The 15,127-nt window shown below is 50.8% G+C and overlaps 1 protein-coding gene and 1 long non-coding RNA gene across 28 annotated transcripts in view; one reads left to right on the top strand and one right to left on the bottom strand.

Annotated features, from left to right (window-relative positions):
• CPNE5 (copine 5) overlaps positions 1-15,127 on the bottom strand; it is a 96,313-nt gene that overhangs the window by 31,492 nt on the left and 49,694 nt on the right. For all 27 annotated transcript variants that reach the window (XR_013416461.1, XR_013416462.1, XR_013416463.1 and 24 more), the window contains 2 exons: positions 6,830-6,933; positions 2,968-3,072 (listed from right to left, as the gene is read on the bottom strand). Coding sequence is in view for 23 of the 27 variants with exons in the window: in XM_078000082.1 (XP_077856208.1) it covers positions 2,968-3,072; positions 6,830-6,933 (209 nt within the window). In the remaining 4 variants the exon portion in view is untranslated. Of the gene's footprint in view, positions 1-2,967; positions 3,073-6,829; positions 6,934-15,127 lie in introns of those variants that run through there.
• Positions 1-15,127, top strand: part of LOC144340397 (uncharacterized) — a 34,400-nt gene that overhangs the window by 16,183 nt on the left and 3,090 nt on the right. The gene's annotated exons all lie outside the window — the stretch shown is intronic.

The following is a 15,127-nucleotide window of genomic DNA, read 5'->3' as shown; positions in this document are numbered from 1 at the left end:
CACCAAATAAATACCCACCTCCTCCAATGGCCCAGTGGTGAAGCCAGGCCTCTGAGCCGTGCTGCCCCCTTCACTGTCCCTGACAAAGCTGGCTTCTGCAACCCTGGGAGCTCCTCCCTAGAGATACAGGGTTGTGGGGGGTCAGTTGGGCCCCCAGCAACCTCAGGGCAGTTGTGCCAGGGATCCCCAATTCCTTCTGCCCTGTGAGACTTTAACTGGCCCACTCTCCCATCCCCCTACCTTGAATTTCCTCTCACTTTGTTTCCATCTCCCTTTATTCCCATGCCCCTGTCCCCAGGATCCCCCTCCCCTGAATTTCCAGCCTTTCCTGGGCCTTCTTTAGAACTCATTGCTCCAACCAGCCTGTCCTCCCATCCCCTCACCCACTCTAGAAGCCCCAGGAGCCAGCTAGACGTGTAACAGAGGCTTGTTTGACTGCAGCGCTAAGACAGTCTTTGTTCCCAGTCTTATTTTGTGCACTTATTTATCTGTCTAAAATACATGTGCACATCTGTGCTCCCTGTGGTCAGACCACAGGCTCCTTAAAGATGGGAATGCGACTCCGTTCGCTTAAATGCCGCACAGCTAGAGGCGCCACGCTGGGACACAGGAGGCACTCAATGACCACCTGTGGAACAGACTGTGGCATTTCTGTCCCAGCCAAGAGGCAGGGAAAAGAGCAAGCTCATGTCTCAAACTGGCAGCCTGGGGGTTTCTTCAGAGGGAAACAGGGGTGCCTAGAGGCCATTCATCTGCCCATCATCCATCCCCTTAACACGCCTTGTCAGGCTCCCAGCTGCCCCCAGGTACCTGTGTTTTTGTTTGCTTGTTTGTTCTCTTTTTTTTGTTTTTAAGGTTTTCTTTCTTTCTTTCTTTCTTTTTTTTCTGGAGACATCAGGCTGGAGCGTGATGGTGCAATCATAGCTCACTGCAGCCTTGAACTCCTGGGCTCAAATGATCCTTTCACCTCAGCCACCTGAGTAGCTGGGTCCACAGATGTGCGCCACGACGCCCAGATAATTTTTTGTAATGTTTTAATTTTTTAAAATTTAGTTTTAAATTAAAAATTTTTTTTTGTAGAGATGGGTGTCTTGCTATGTTACCCAGGCTTGTCTTGAACTCCTGGATTCAAGCCCATCTCAGCCTCCCAGAGTGTTGGGATTACAGGTGTGAGCCACCACACCTGACCTGAGGTGTCTGTTTCGACACCCTAGTGTTCCTGTCGGAGTGACCTGAAGAGGCCCAGCTTTCTTGGCTGTCCAGAGAGCCCTGCCCTTGAGCCCCCTACCAGCTCACCCACCTGAGCTGCGGCAATCACCAGGAGACGGGCATAGGTTCTCGTGACTCAACAGAAACCAACACAGTCTCACAGCTCCCATTTTGGGTGGCCCCACTGTCTCCGGGCACTTGCTACAACGTATAATTACATGTTTCCTTATGTGATTATTGGATTAACGTCTGCCTCCCCTACTGGCATGTAAATTCCACGAGGTTGGGTGAAGGGTGGAGACTGCACATTTGTTCCCTGCTGATTTCCCAGCATCTAGCACAGTGCCTGGTACATGACAGGGGTTCCCTAAACATCTGTGGATGAGACGCTAAATTTGGTGTTTTAGGCACACCAGAGCCTCGTTGTGTAGGTTGTGTCGTGTGAGCGTCAATGCAGTCCTGTATAGTAGACAGACATTTAAATACCCATTTTACAGATAAGGAAGCTCAGGCTCAGACAGGTCAAGAATTGCCCAAGTTGACGGCGCTTTTTGGTCACAGAGTCAGGATTAGCAACCAGGTATATGGTATCCACCCTCCACAATCTACGCTTAAATGGTGATGAAGATGATAGCCAACATGTAATAAGAGTGGGCATATGTTAAAACAAAAAATCTAGCCTGGGCAACATGGCGAAACTCCATCTCCACCAAAAACACAAAAAATTAGCTGGGCGTGGTGGTGCATGGTTGTGGTACCAGCTACTCGGGAGACTGAGGCGGGAGGATTGCTTAAGCCCGGGAGGCGGAGGCTGCAGTGAGCTAAAATTGTGCCACTGCACTCCAGCCTGGGTGAAAGAGTGAGATCCCATCTCAATTAAAAAACAAAAAAAATCTGCCAGGCGTGGTGGCTCACACCTGTATTCCCAGCACTTTGGGAGGCAGAGGCGGGTGCACTGCTTGAGCTCAGGAGTTTGAGATCAGCTTGGACAACATGGTGAAACTAGTCTGTACTGGAAAAAAAAAATTGCTGGGCTTGGTGGTAGGTGCCTGTAGTCCCAACTATATTCAGGAGGCGGAGATGAGAGGATCGCTTGAGCCTGGGAGGTCCAGGCTGCAGTGGGCTGTGATGGCGCCACTGCCACTGCACTGCAGCCTGGGTGACTGAGCGAGACCCTGTCCAAAAAAGAGAAAGAAATCCCAGGAGCTGTTTGCATTCCACCCCTACCCCGTTTGTTTATGGCAATTAGGCTGGCAGGATGTATCCCTGGGATCTTGACTCCCCAGTCTGTTGGCCAGGAGTTGGGACCAGCTGCCTTTGCCTGCATCAACACCCTGCTTCCCTGCTGCCATCTGCTCCTCCACTGGGAACAATGAAAAGACAAGCTGCTGAGCTCCAGGCCTGGGCACCCGGGGCACCCATCTGGGTTTCCCTGGAATCATTGGCACTTCCCATCCCCCTAGCCTTGGGAGTTTCCCACCCGTGGGGATGCCAGACAGAGGGGAAAGAGGTGGGGCGGGTGGGGAGAGGAGGATCTGTGAGGCTGTGAAGAGGCAGACATTGCCGGGTGCAGCAGGAGAAGAGTGGAGAGGCTCACCAAGCCCCAGCCTGTGCAGGGCATCCCCCACTGCACAGCTCCAGAAGGCCTGGTTCCTGCTGACGGGACTGACCATGTTGATATGAACGAGGCCTCCCTCACTTGTGCTTGGGGCGGGCCCAGAGCAGAAGGGAAAAAGCAGGGACATTTTCTCATCTCACCGATCATAGTCACCGTTGCAGAGGGCTCTCACGGGAATGGAGAAAGTTTGCCAGACTGGATTTAGGGTGTTCTTCATGACCTCCGTTTTGTGGCAAATGGTGAACCTGGTGAGGAAGAAGAGAGGGAAGGCTGTCAGGCCCAAACCAAGGGAGGTGAATGCAGGTCAACAGAGCAGTCAACTGGTTCACATCTCTGGTTCCCAGACGATGGAAATGATGGCTTCAAAAGGTGATGAGCTGCCCGTCACCAACAGGAGCCAAGCTGATACTAGTTGGCCATCTGCTGGTGATGCTGCAGAAAGGGTTCCTGTACCAGGCAAGGACCTGGAGGTGGGGACAAATCCCAGGGTGTCAGGAGCCCTGGGTTCTAGCCCCTACTCTGGGGCCACCTCACTGTGTGACCTTGAGCAAGCTCTCCCCTCTCTGGGCCTCCAGCTCCTCACCTGTAAACCCAGGCAGTTACCTTCTATCAAAGATTCTCCATCTGCAATCCACAGAAGGATGAGCAGATGAATTTTAGGGGTCTGTGAATCCCGGAAACACTGGGAGAAATTAGGTGTATGGGTTGTTTGTGCCTGCTGCTCCCCTGGCCTGGAATATTCTCTCCCCCATTTCCATCTTTATGACTCACTCCTCACTACCTTCAAACACCATCTCCACGAAACCTTCCCTGACTACCATATCTAAAATTGACAGCTGCCTGGTCTCCTGCCTGTCACATCCCCTAGACTCCTCCCAGACTTTTTTTTTTCTATTTCATTTGTCACCATTTGACATTTTGATATAGTCTATTTTTTCCTTATTTATTCTGCTCATGATCCGTCACTAAAATGTAAGCTCCATAAGAGCAAGGATTTTTGTCTTTTTTGATCACTGGCACATCCCTAGTGCCTAGAACAGTGCCTGGCGCTTCGTAGGTATTCAATAATTCTTTACAAATGAATCAATGCATTTCTGGGGGCGAGTTTCCATAGCTTTCACTGGTATGTCAGTCCAATGAAATTAAAGCCCCTGACTTAGATGAGCTCTAAGACCCTTTCTGCTTTTCCCGTCTGAATCCATGAACCCGCTTTGCAAACTAAAAGTACAGAATTGACTTATCCCAGATGGGCCCTAATCTGGTGTCCCTGCCCACGCCCCACGCCATGCTTGGCTGGCCCCATCCTGGAAGCCAGCCCTGCCACATGGATGGGCAGCCACTGCCAGGGCTGAGCCAGGGGCAGGGGCGTCTCTCTGAGATCTCCCACCACCAGCCCCAGCTACATCCCTGGTTGGAAAGGTCAGCTGAATAAGTGCCTGGGCTCCGCCCATACCCACACAGCCGGTGTCATTTCTTCTCTGGCAATTTTCAAGTCAAAATGTCATTCTGTCACCATGGCTTAGCATTTCTCTTCTCTGCTCCTTCTCGCCCACCCACTGGAGTGTGGAGATGCATGTGGGAGACCTCCCCACACACCCCAGAGCTGGTGGCGAGGATGGGAATGGAGATGGGAGCAGGAGGGGCCACAGCTGCCCAGGGCTGGGGCAGGCAGGTGAGGCAGGAAGAGGAGCCTGGGGCAGTGGGGGGAGGAGAGCTGGAGGGACAACAAGGAGTAGGGAATGGGTGGTCCTGGAGGGAGAGAGGATGATACTGTGCAGAAGCCCTGCTGGGCTCCAAATACTACCCCCCGACCATCACACAGACCCCTGTGGGCCCTCTGGAGCCTCCCACCTCTGGAACCACTGACTTCTCCCTTTCCCTCCTCTCACTTGAGAGCCAGGCTTGACCAGGTGTTCTAAGTGCAGCTCCAGGGGCACAGCAGGTGCCCCCTTGCCTTCTCCCTCCTCCTGTGGCTAGTGTGACACTTCCCTCTCCTGGCTCCCTCACTGACCTTCTTCCTAACTGGGGGTGTCTCTACAGGCCTTCCAGTCTTCTCCCCGCAGACCCTCAGTGACCACTCTGTTCTCACCAGCGCAGCCATTGCCTTTTCATAGGGGCCGGATACCGGCCCACCTCTAGGCGGGCCTCCGGATCAGTTTCTTCAGTGCCCCACGGGATCCCCGTGAGGGATCAGTTTCTCCTTGCCCCCGGAATGCTCCAGTTCACACTTGGAATGAAACTTGCCCCAAATAAACTCCCACGACCTCCCCGGTCTGATCCACCAGCTCCCCGGCTGCTCTGCAAGCACTCTGGGTTCCCTTGGCTCCACTGCCAGGGAGAGAGCTCTGACTTCGGTCCCCATCCAAGTCCGGCCGACTGAGGTCCCCTCATTGTCCTTTTGCCCCCTTCCTCCCCTCCCCACTTCCTTCCCCTGCATTTCCACGGCACAGATCCAGGGTGGGAGCTGGTAGCACCTCCCACCTGTTCACCGTGTCAGTCACAAGGCTCTCCCTTTCCCCGCACCCTCCCCACCCATCCTACACATCACTCTGCTAGAGCAATCTTTCCCAAACACCCCTTGCAGTGCACCCCTCTCCTGCTCCCAAATCCCTCTCCTCCTCCCAGCCGGCCTCAGCCAGACAAGCCCAGCTTGACCCTGGCTCTGCCTCTCTGGAGGGGACCTGTGTGGATGCCCAGAACAATATGCAGGCCTTTTCCTCCCCCAATCAAGTCAAGTCAAGTCAAAGTCAACAGAATTATTTAAAGAAATCCTTCTGGGAGTCCTTTGGTAAGACAAAGAATCCTTTTGTCATGCAAATGATCATACCTAATTTCCCTTGTTTTGTACGTTCAGGAAAACTGATTTTTAAATCAGTTTTCCCTTGAACTGAAACACACCTCCTCCTCGCCACTCCCCTGCCCCCCCACCACACACACACACACACATACACACACACACACACACACACACACACACACAAAATTTCAAGGGGAATTGGGGGGAAGGTCTTTCTGCCCTCCGGGCACACTTGCTTTGCCCAAACGTTTCTCCCCTCTCTAGCCCTTTATTCTTCCCTGCTCCCCCCACCCCCAAGGCGGGGACCCATTTTCTTCCTCTCCTTCAAAACCCGCTTCCAAGTTTCCCTTCTCCAGCAGCGCTTCTCTAATTAACCTCCCTGGCCCCATCGCTTCCTCATTCTGCAGAATCCAGCCTGTAAGTGGCCACAGCCTGCCAGAATTGTGGTGCTTAAAGAGACCGTGGCGACCACGTAATCCAACTGGATGAGAAAACAGGCCCAGAGAGGGGTCTTCACTTGCCTAGGGTCACACAACAGGCTGCTGGGGAGGACCTAGGTCCCCAGACCTTCCACCCAGAATCTGTCTCCCGGCATATATTGCTGACCTACATTTGCCAACATGTTGTGTACGCTTCCATCTTATTGTGGGTGGCTTCTAGATTAGGGAGAAGAGAGGAGGAAACAGGGGCTTCAAAGTCTGGAGTTTCAAATGAAGCCTGTGTGGGGCCAGGCAGGGGAAAGGGTCCAGACTGGCCCTGTTGTGTGGGCAGTAGTGGGGGGCCAGGCTGGGGGCTGCTCAGAGGGCTGTGGGGACAGGGGGCTGGGCTTGGAGATAGGAGCTGATTTGTGCAGAATGAAGGAGCTATCAGAGGTTTCCCATGAGGGACTGGCCCCCTATTCCTGCCTTAGCCCTGTTTTTGCCTAGTCCCCCACCCTCCAAATACCTAGCCCCCACCACTCAGTACTACGCTGAGACCTACAGAATGGCACCGCCAGCTTAGAGGCTGCCCCGACCTCCCACTGACCACACCTAGGTGCCCAGGGCACTACCCTGGCGTCCTGGACTTCCACCTGGAGCCCTTGCCCTCTCTAGAGCAGGAGATGAGCCCAAGCCACCCTGCCCGGTAAGTCACCGCCACCCGTCCATCCTTGACTCCAGAAGGGACAAGAAGGCACAGTGCACAAGTGCCACCAGAAAACTCACGTTCCATCCTCATTGCTTCTGTAGAATACCAAGAAGGGGTCAGATTTCCCAAAGAAATCTTTCTTGTCCAGCTTGTTGGCACAGAACTGCATGGTGGCGACGTCCTGGTGGGAGGGAGGGAGAACAGGGTGTGAGGCAGGAGAAGGTGGAAGCACAGCTCCCGGACCCTGGCAAGCATGAGGAGTCCAGGCACCAGCCCTGGTTGGAATGCACTGACTAAGTGCCAGGCCCTTATTCCATCCTCAGACAGCCCCCCAGCAGGCCTAGCAGACCACTTGGGTGGGGAAGCATGTGGAGTCCACAGCTGCCTCAGTTTGAATCCTAGCTCTGCCACGTTCTCTGTGTGAACTAGGGCAAGGTAGGTGACCTCTTGGAGCCTCAGTTTCCCCTCTGAAACATGGGGCTGATGATAGCACACATCTTGCGGGCTTGTCATGAGGACTAAATGAGATCAAGGGTGTGACGTACGTGGCAGAGTGAGGCACGTGGCAACCCCTCGATAGATGTGAACACACATGGTTTCATGACACTTTCACTGAGTGGCTTGGAAAGGTGACAGAGCAAACCCAAGGCCAGTCTGAGCTTGATCTGCAAGCCCCAAAGCCCTCTCTCTGGCCACATTGCCTCACCGCCTCACACCCATATGTGGTTCCTGGAGGAAGTTCGAGTTTCAGCATCACTTTCACACCCACCAGCTCATAGGAGGCTCACCCAGTGCTCTCAGGTAGATACAGTGGGGTCTGTGGCCCGTTTCACAGCTAAGAAGCCAAAGGCTCAGAGCAGGGAGTGGCTTCCCCAAGTTCACCAAGCAGAGCCCACCGGCTGAGTCCCCAGCCCTGCCCCCTGCCCCAGCTGACCCAACACGCACAGAAGGTGTCCGGGCCCTGGTGCGGATCTCCGGACCCCTCAGTCCCTCAGCTTGCTGGGGCCAATGGAGCATTGGGAAGAGATGTCCCCGTCGTCCCCTTCACCCCTCCTGTGTGGCCTCTGCAATTTGAAAACTCTGCATCCTGACAAATTGGCTTCGAACCGGCTAAGCTCAGGGCTCTGGTGTCCAGACGCCAGGACTTGCCCTACTCTTGGGGTCACTCTGTTCCCTCACACATCCCCCTTCCTCTTAATGAGGGGGAGTGCCTTGAGAAGTCTGACCCATAGCCCAGTGAGGACCAAAACAGTGGCAGAGAAGAAGACGTAGCTCCCATGAGGTCGAAGTTCTCAGTGACAAGACTGAGCGGTGGCTACGGTGGTTAGGAATATGGCTGCTGGAGCCAGGCTGCCTGCTTCAGTCCCAGTCCCATTCCTCCTTAGCTGCATGACTTAAGGCAAGTTATTCACCCTCTCTGTGCTCAGTTTCCCTATCTGTAAAATGGGGGTAATGGCAGTGCCTTTCTCATAGGCTCATGAGGATAAAATGAGTTCATAGGAGTACAGCGCTGTGTGCGTGTGAGCTATTATTATTTGAACACCTGTTCCCCCACCCAGTCACAGTGTGTGTGACCTCTGTCCCTGCCTCACTCCCACCTCCAACACCTCACATGCCTTCCCTCAGGGACATCTGATGACAACAAACACAGCCTCCCTTCATTCATTCACTCACTCACTCATTCAACATTTATTAGATGCCGTCTGTGTAGGACAGTCACTGAGCTCAGCACTTCATACCCCTTATCATATTTAGTCCTCAAAATAATCCTTTGTTACTTTTCACAAATGAGGAAGCTGGAGGTTGGAGAAGTTAGGTGACTTGCCCGAGATCACCAGCTGGTAACTGGTAAAGCAGAAAATTTACACATAAATAAACTAATTTCAAAGTCATGCCTCTTCCAGTATGCCACTCTGCCCCGCTGAGAGAGAACAAATTACATTCCACCACTTCTCTGCTTTCTTTAGAATCCGCTGATTTCTTCAGACTCTGGACTTGTGTGGGCAGGGAGGGGCTGCATTCCCGTTACACTGGGATGGGGAAGAGGCTGTAAGGACGGGTGGTGCTGGAGACAGAATGACCTGCCCAAGGAGATGCCCAGGTAATGATGGCTTGTATTATGCCTCTCATCATCGCCCACCAGACAGGGAGAAGGAAGCTGGATTGGGGGCTTCCAAGGCCCTAGAAGCTCCAAGAATCCCTGAGCCTCCAGAGAAATCTAGGACCTCAGGCCTGGAATAAAAGAATAGCTGCCTTACTGAGCACTTAACTAGATGCTAGGACCTGTGTTAAGCCTTCGTACTTTATACAACCATACAAAATAACTCTTGTTTCCCTATTTTACAGATGAAGAAACTGAGGTTTTTAGAGGTTAAATCATATACCCAAAGTCCTAGAGTGCGTAACTCAGACAGTCAGATTTCAGAGTTTTCACTCTTATCCCTCCAGAAAAATCTCTAGGCTTCTAAAGCAGCAGGGTAGGCACACCCTCCTCAGGAGAAAATTCGAATCCCGTCCCATGCTGGATGGAAGGAGCACTTTAAATGCCCCCCTAGAGAGCCCCATCCATGGCCTGGGAAAGGAACATGGCCCAGGACTTGATGAGTGACTTGCTGGCTATATAAATTGGGGGGCCTGGTGCAAAAGGAAAATGAGGGGCCCTCTGTTCAAAAACAATCAGGAGATTCAAGATAGTGACAGCAAAGCATGAAACCAAGCACAGGTCCCCGTGTGACTACACAGGCCACGCGCCTGTGAAGCTGGCCCTGTCTCCTTCCCACAGAGGTGACCCGCAGTGGCATCAGAAAAGCACCAAGAGGCCCAGATTCTGCCCAGGAGAGCAGCGGCGATGGCCCCAGCAAGGAACTCAGAGTTCAGAGCTCCAGTCCTGGCTCTGCGTAGCCTTGAGCAGGTCACCCGAGCTCTCGGAGCCTCAGTCTCTTCGTCTGTGGAGTGTGGAATGGGATGACCACCACGATCCTTTTAAGCTGAGCAGTTGATGCCACATGGGGAACATTGAAATAGCCATCTCTTGTGGGGAGCACTGACACTCAGGGGACAGTGAGGAAAGCCAGGATCCCCCCCAGCCTTCCCAGCCCCGGCCAGGGTTTGTGACCTCGCACGAATCTGGAGGTCGCCTGAGTGACAATCTTACCTGAATAAACACAGGCAAACCACCCAGGACCTGTTCAGCCTGCACTGGCTGACTATAAAATGCATACACTTGGAACAACCAAAATAGAGGCCACAAAACCCAGAGGCAACAGCACTTAGTTTTGCTTCCTAGGAACCCCTTAGTCCCTGTGAGATCACGAATGGGGGAGAAATATTAGAAAAGAATAAAAGAACTTGACAGGCCGTAAGTTCCAGGGACATTCAGTGCTCCATTGGGAGGGCTGCTGTCTAAGCCTAGCACCCGATGGCCAAAAACAGCACAAAGGGCGGGGGGCGCGGTGGCTCATGCCTGTAATCCCAGCACTTTGGGAGGCCGAGGCGGATGGATCACTTGAGCTCAGGAGTTTGAGACCAGCCTGGCCAATATGGCAAAACCCTGTCTCTACTAAAAATACAAAAATTAGCCAGGCATGGTGGCTCATGCCTGTAGTCCCAGCTACTCGGGAGGCTGAGGCAGGAGAATCGCTAGAACCTGGGAGATGGAGGTTGCAGTGAGCCGAGATCGCGCGACTACACTCCAGCCTGGGCAACAAGAGGGAGACTGTCTCAAATAATAAAATAAAAACAAACACACACACACACACACACACACACACACACACACACACACACACACACACAAAACAGCAAAAACGAGCCAACGGCCACCTGGTTGGAATCCTAGCTCTGCCATCTAAGAATAGCGCCCCCTTGTAAGCCTGTGGAGAAGGCGAAAAGAGATGGCCTGTGTCACATCCTGGTCCACAGTGCCTCACACAGAGCAGGAGGTAACACTTGCAGAGTGCCACCTCATACTGGGGTGAACCGTGTGAAACTGCCCATAATCAGCTGTTGTTTGCCTATGAAAACGGCAATATCACATGGGTCTACCCACAAAGACACACGGAGGGGAGCAACACACACTGGGGCCCATCGGATGGTGGAGGGTGGGAGGAAGGAGAGGATCAGGAAAAATAACTAATGGGTACTAGGCTTAATACCTGGGTGATGGAATAATCTGCACAACAAACCCCCATAACACAAGTTAGCCTACATAACAAACCTGTACATATACCCCTGAACTTGCAATAAAAGTAAAAAAAAAAAAAAAAATGGTTCTACCTAGTACGTGCTATAGTAGGTAGATATAATGTTATATGTATTAATTCACTGAATCCTTTCAACAACCCTATGAGGGAGGCACTGTTATTATTCCTGTTTTGTTTTTCAGACAGGGTCTCTCTCTCTCTCTCTCTCTCTGTCACCCAGGCTGGAGTGCAGTGGTGTGATCTCTGCTCACCACAGCCTCAACCTCCTGGGCTCAAGCGATCCCCCTGCCTTAGCCTCCTGAGAAGCTGGGACCACAGATGTGTGCCACCATGCCCCATGCCCAGCTAGATTTTTAAATTTTTTTGCAGAGACAGGGTCTTGTTATGTTGCCCAGGCTGGTCTTGAACTCCTGAGGTCAAGCGATCTGCCCACTTCAGCCTCCCAAAGTGCTGGAATTACAGACATGAGCCACCACACCTGGCTATTATTCCCATTTTAAAGATGAGGAAACCAAAGCACAGAGAGGTTAACACCCTTGCTTGAAGGCACACAGCTAGTAAGAGGCGCTGAAATGAGAACAAGACAGTCTGGCTCCAAAGATTAATAACTGAGATTCCAAATGATGACCTCAAATCATCAAGATAAGTTTAATTACGTTCTAATCTCAGTTTGAGAAGTCAGAGAAGTGTGAAATCCATTTTAGAAAGGCCTCTGTGCAAACTAGTTAAAAAAAAAAAAAAAAGACTGGCTCTGAAACTCAGCTAACTGGAAAAATTGGCCAGTGTGCCACACTTTCTCCCCCTAACCCTGATGGCAGATAAGTGAGGCATTGCTGGGGGTTGGCGGCTGATTTTGTTCCTTAGCCTTATCTGCCCTCCCTAACACAATCTAGGCTCAGGAACATTTGCCAGAAGCCCACTGTGATCATCTGTGTTGTTGCACCATTGTAGAATCCGTGGGGGATAAAACAGACCTTCAGAGAAATTTCTAGACTGAAACGAAGGCAAACTTCCTCCCTCATGGGTACCCATGCCACAGGGAAGTCCTTGAGACAAAGAGTATGTAACTAACCGCCTGGGGGCTGCGCTTTGGAAGGTCTCTCTGCCTTTCGTCAACAGTCACAGAAACAAGTGGGAGATTGTGAATAGTTCAACCCCTTGACATAGGTGTGAACCCAAGAAGAGGCTGGAGAAAGTGGCAATAAGATGGACAGGACCAGCAGGATAACAGAGCAGCAAATTCTGGCTGAGGGTCAGAGGTTCAGCTGTTTGACAGCCTCAGTCTGAGAGCCATGCTCTCTGATCTCATGAAATGCCATCCCCTTGGCCAGGCATGATGGCGCACAACTGTAGTCTCAGCACTTTGGGAGGCCGAGGTGGGAGGATCACCTGAGCCCAGGATTTCGAGACCAGCCTGGACAACATGGTGAAACCCCATCTCTACTAAAAATACATAAAAATAGCCAGGTGTGGTGGTGTGCGCCTGTAGTCCCAGCTACTCAGGAGGCTGAGGTGGAAGGATTGAGCCCGAGAGGTGGAGGCTGCAGTGAGCCATGATCAGGCCACTGTACTCCAGCCTGGGCGACTCCATCTCAAAAACAAAGAGAGAGAGAGAGAGGGGAAAAAAAGAAAGAAAAAGAAAAAAAGAAACTCCATTCCCACCAGAAGCATCACTGGAATCAATCACAGAGAAGATAAAGCAGCTCCTGCAATATATAATTTCCTGCAATTTCTGTCTTTCACCCTAACTTTTTAAAAAACATATTAAGTTCTTCGAAAACATCAGGATTGCCTCCATTTGCATCTCTCCATATGTTAATGGGGCTGCTGGGGAGATGATAGCAAACAGCCTTGCTCTCCAGGGCGGCCAGGCCTGCTCTGGCACCTTAGCCCTCCCTGCCCTGAAGAGGGCTATGAAGGTTAGAGGTCAGGCCGGGGGGAGGGGGGAGTTAGCAGGTGAGCTGAAGGCTGGAGACAGGGCAGCAACCCCCAGCAGGAGGAGAACAGAAGAAGGCTGTTGGGTCTCACTGGCAGCTTCCAGATTCAGAACAAGTATGAGGTGAGTGTCAAATTTAAAGGGGGCCCAAAATCTCAGTCATCAAAAAAAATTTTTTAATGTGACATTTAAAAAATCAAAATCAATGCAAAAGCTATATCAAAATTTTAAATGAAGACATTTTATAAGTGAAGCAGAGGCACAGAAAAGGCCAGGGTCACACATGGAGTAAGCAGTGGCTTTTGGTCTGGATCCAAAGCCCAAGTTCTTAATCACCGTGCCCTACAACTTACATGCCCTAAGAAGCACCTTTAAAGCCAGGAACAGTGGCTCAAACCTGGAATCCGAGCTACTCAGAAGGCTGAGACGGTAGTATGACTTGAGGCCAGGAGTTTGAGACCAGCCTGGGCAACATAGTGAGACCTCCATCTCTAAAAAAATAACAATTTAAAAAATGTAGGCCGGGCGCTGTGGCTCACGCCTGTAATCCCAGCACTTTGGGAGGCCGAGGAGGGCGGATCACTTGAGGCCAGGAGTTCAAAACCAGCCCGGGCCAACATGGTGAAACCCCGTCTCTACTAAAAATACAAAAATTAGCCAGGTGTGGTGATGTACGCCTATAATCCCAGATACTCGGGAGGCTGAGGCAGGAGAACTGCTTTAACACAGGAGGTGGAGGTTGCGGTGAGCCGAGACCGTGCCACTGCACTCCAGCCTGGGTGACAGAGCAAGGCTCCATCTCAAAAAAAAAAAAAAAAAAAAAAAATTAAAAAGCGCTTTTAGATAGATGGTTGGGGCCACAGTACATTTATTGTCTTCTCCTTAAAATGTGCTGGATTTTCCAAATCTCCTAGAATTTACATATTATCTTTTTTAGTCAGAAAAAAAATAAGACATCAATGAAAAAGAAAAGGAATCATTAGTCACAACTCTGAAATTCAGCACTCCAGCAGGAGGAAACATACCAGGAGCGAGCTGGGGGTGATTCTGTGAGTAGGACCCTCTAGGAAGAAGAGGCTGGAGCTGGGCTCATGGGATAGGACGGCAGAAGCAGGAAACCTGGGACGTCAGCGAACACCCCACAGGCTGGAGGTTATTCATACACAGATGGTGGGCACAGAAGCTGGTCTGAGAGGCTGGGCCTGTCTTTATGCATCGACTGTAATAACCATGTTGAGGCCAAGCTGGCTTTTCTTTGTTTATTAATGACGGACTTCCCAAACAATCCAATCAGTTGTGCATCTGTTGATTTGGTCATTCAGAGGCTGAAAACCCCAGATTGACCGTTTTCCCTCCCACCCATTGAGCCTGTGTTTCTGGGATACTAACCAAAATCTGTCAACTGAAGTTCAAAAGAAAAACAGGATGATTTGGATATGAGGATGTTCACTACAGTATTGTTTATATTGTTTCCTAAAAAGAACAGCTTTGATAAATTATAGCCCATCCATACAATAGAGAAATAACATGTAGCTATTAACTACATGTTTTCTAAAAATGTATAATGATATAGGAAAAGGCAGGCTATAAAACTAGACACTATATTACATCAATTATAAGAAAAATTATGTACATGGACACTCAAAGAAAGCCTTGGAGGAAGCACATCAAAACGTCAACAGTGATTATCTCTGAGTGATTTTTCCATGCTACTTATATTTTTCTGTATTTTCCAACTTGTCCATAATGAACATGTTATTTTTTTTTAGCATCAGGAAAAATGTTTTTGTTTTGCTTTGGTTTTTAAGGCCAGATAAATTATTTCTGAGACCAAAAAATTTCAAACTAACCTTAAGAAGGGTGATGTTTGAATGCTGGTTACACTGGATGCTCATATCAGTCCCAGCCACAACACACGTCTCTCCTATGTGTCAACCTGCATACTTCTGAGTCGCAAAGAACCTTCACCACCTCCCCCACTTAACTTGACTTTTCCTTCTCATCTCTCTTTCTCCATGACTCTTCCCTCTTCCCTCATCTCTCAGGTAGAGAAACTGGCCTCTCCCTGAAGCTTGTCTTTGGAACAGTGAAAGTTTTGATTGTGTTGGGATCCAGGCTGCTAAGTTCCCCAGCTCTGAGGTCCCACACAATCTGGCCCCGACTCCCACCATCAACACCTACAGTCTCATCTTTCTGACTCATCATCCATCACTCCTGCCCCAGGGCCTTTGCATAGG

Source organism: Macaca mulatta, chromosome 4, assembly GCF_049350105.2.
Source record: "Macaca mulatta isolate MMU2019108-1 chromosome 4, T2T-MMU8v2.0, whole genome shotgun sequence".
In the NCBI taxonomy this organism is placed as follows: Eukaryota; Metazoa; Chordata; class Mammalia; order Primates; family Cercopithecidae; genus Macaca; species Macaca mulatta.
This window is presented reverse-complemented; position numbering and strand designations above follow the sequence as displayed.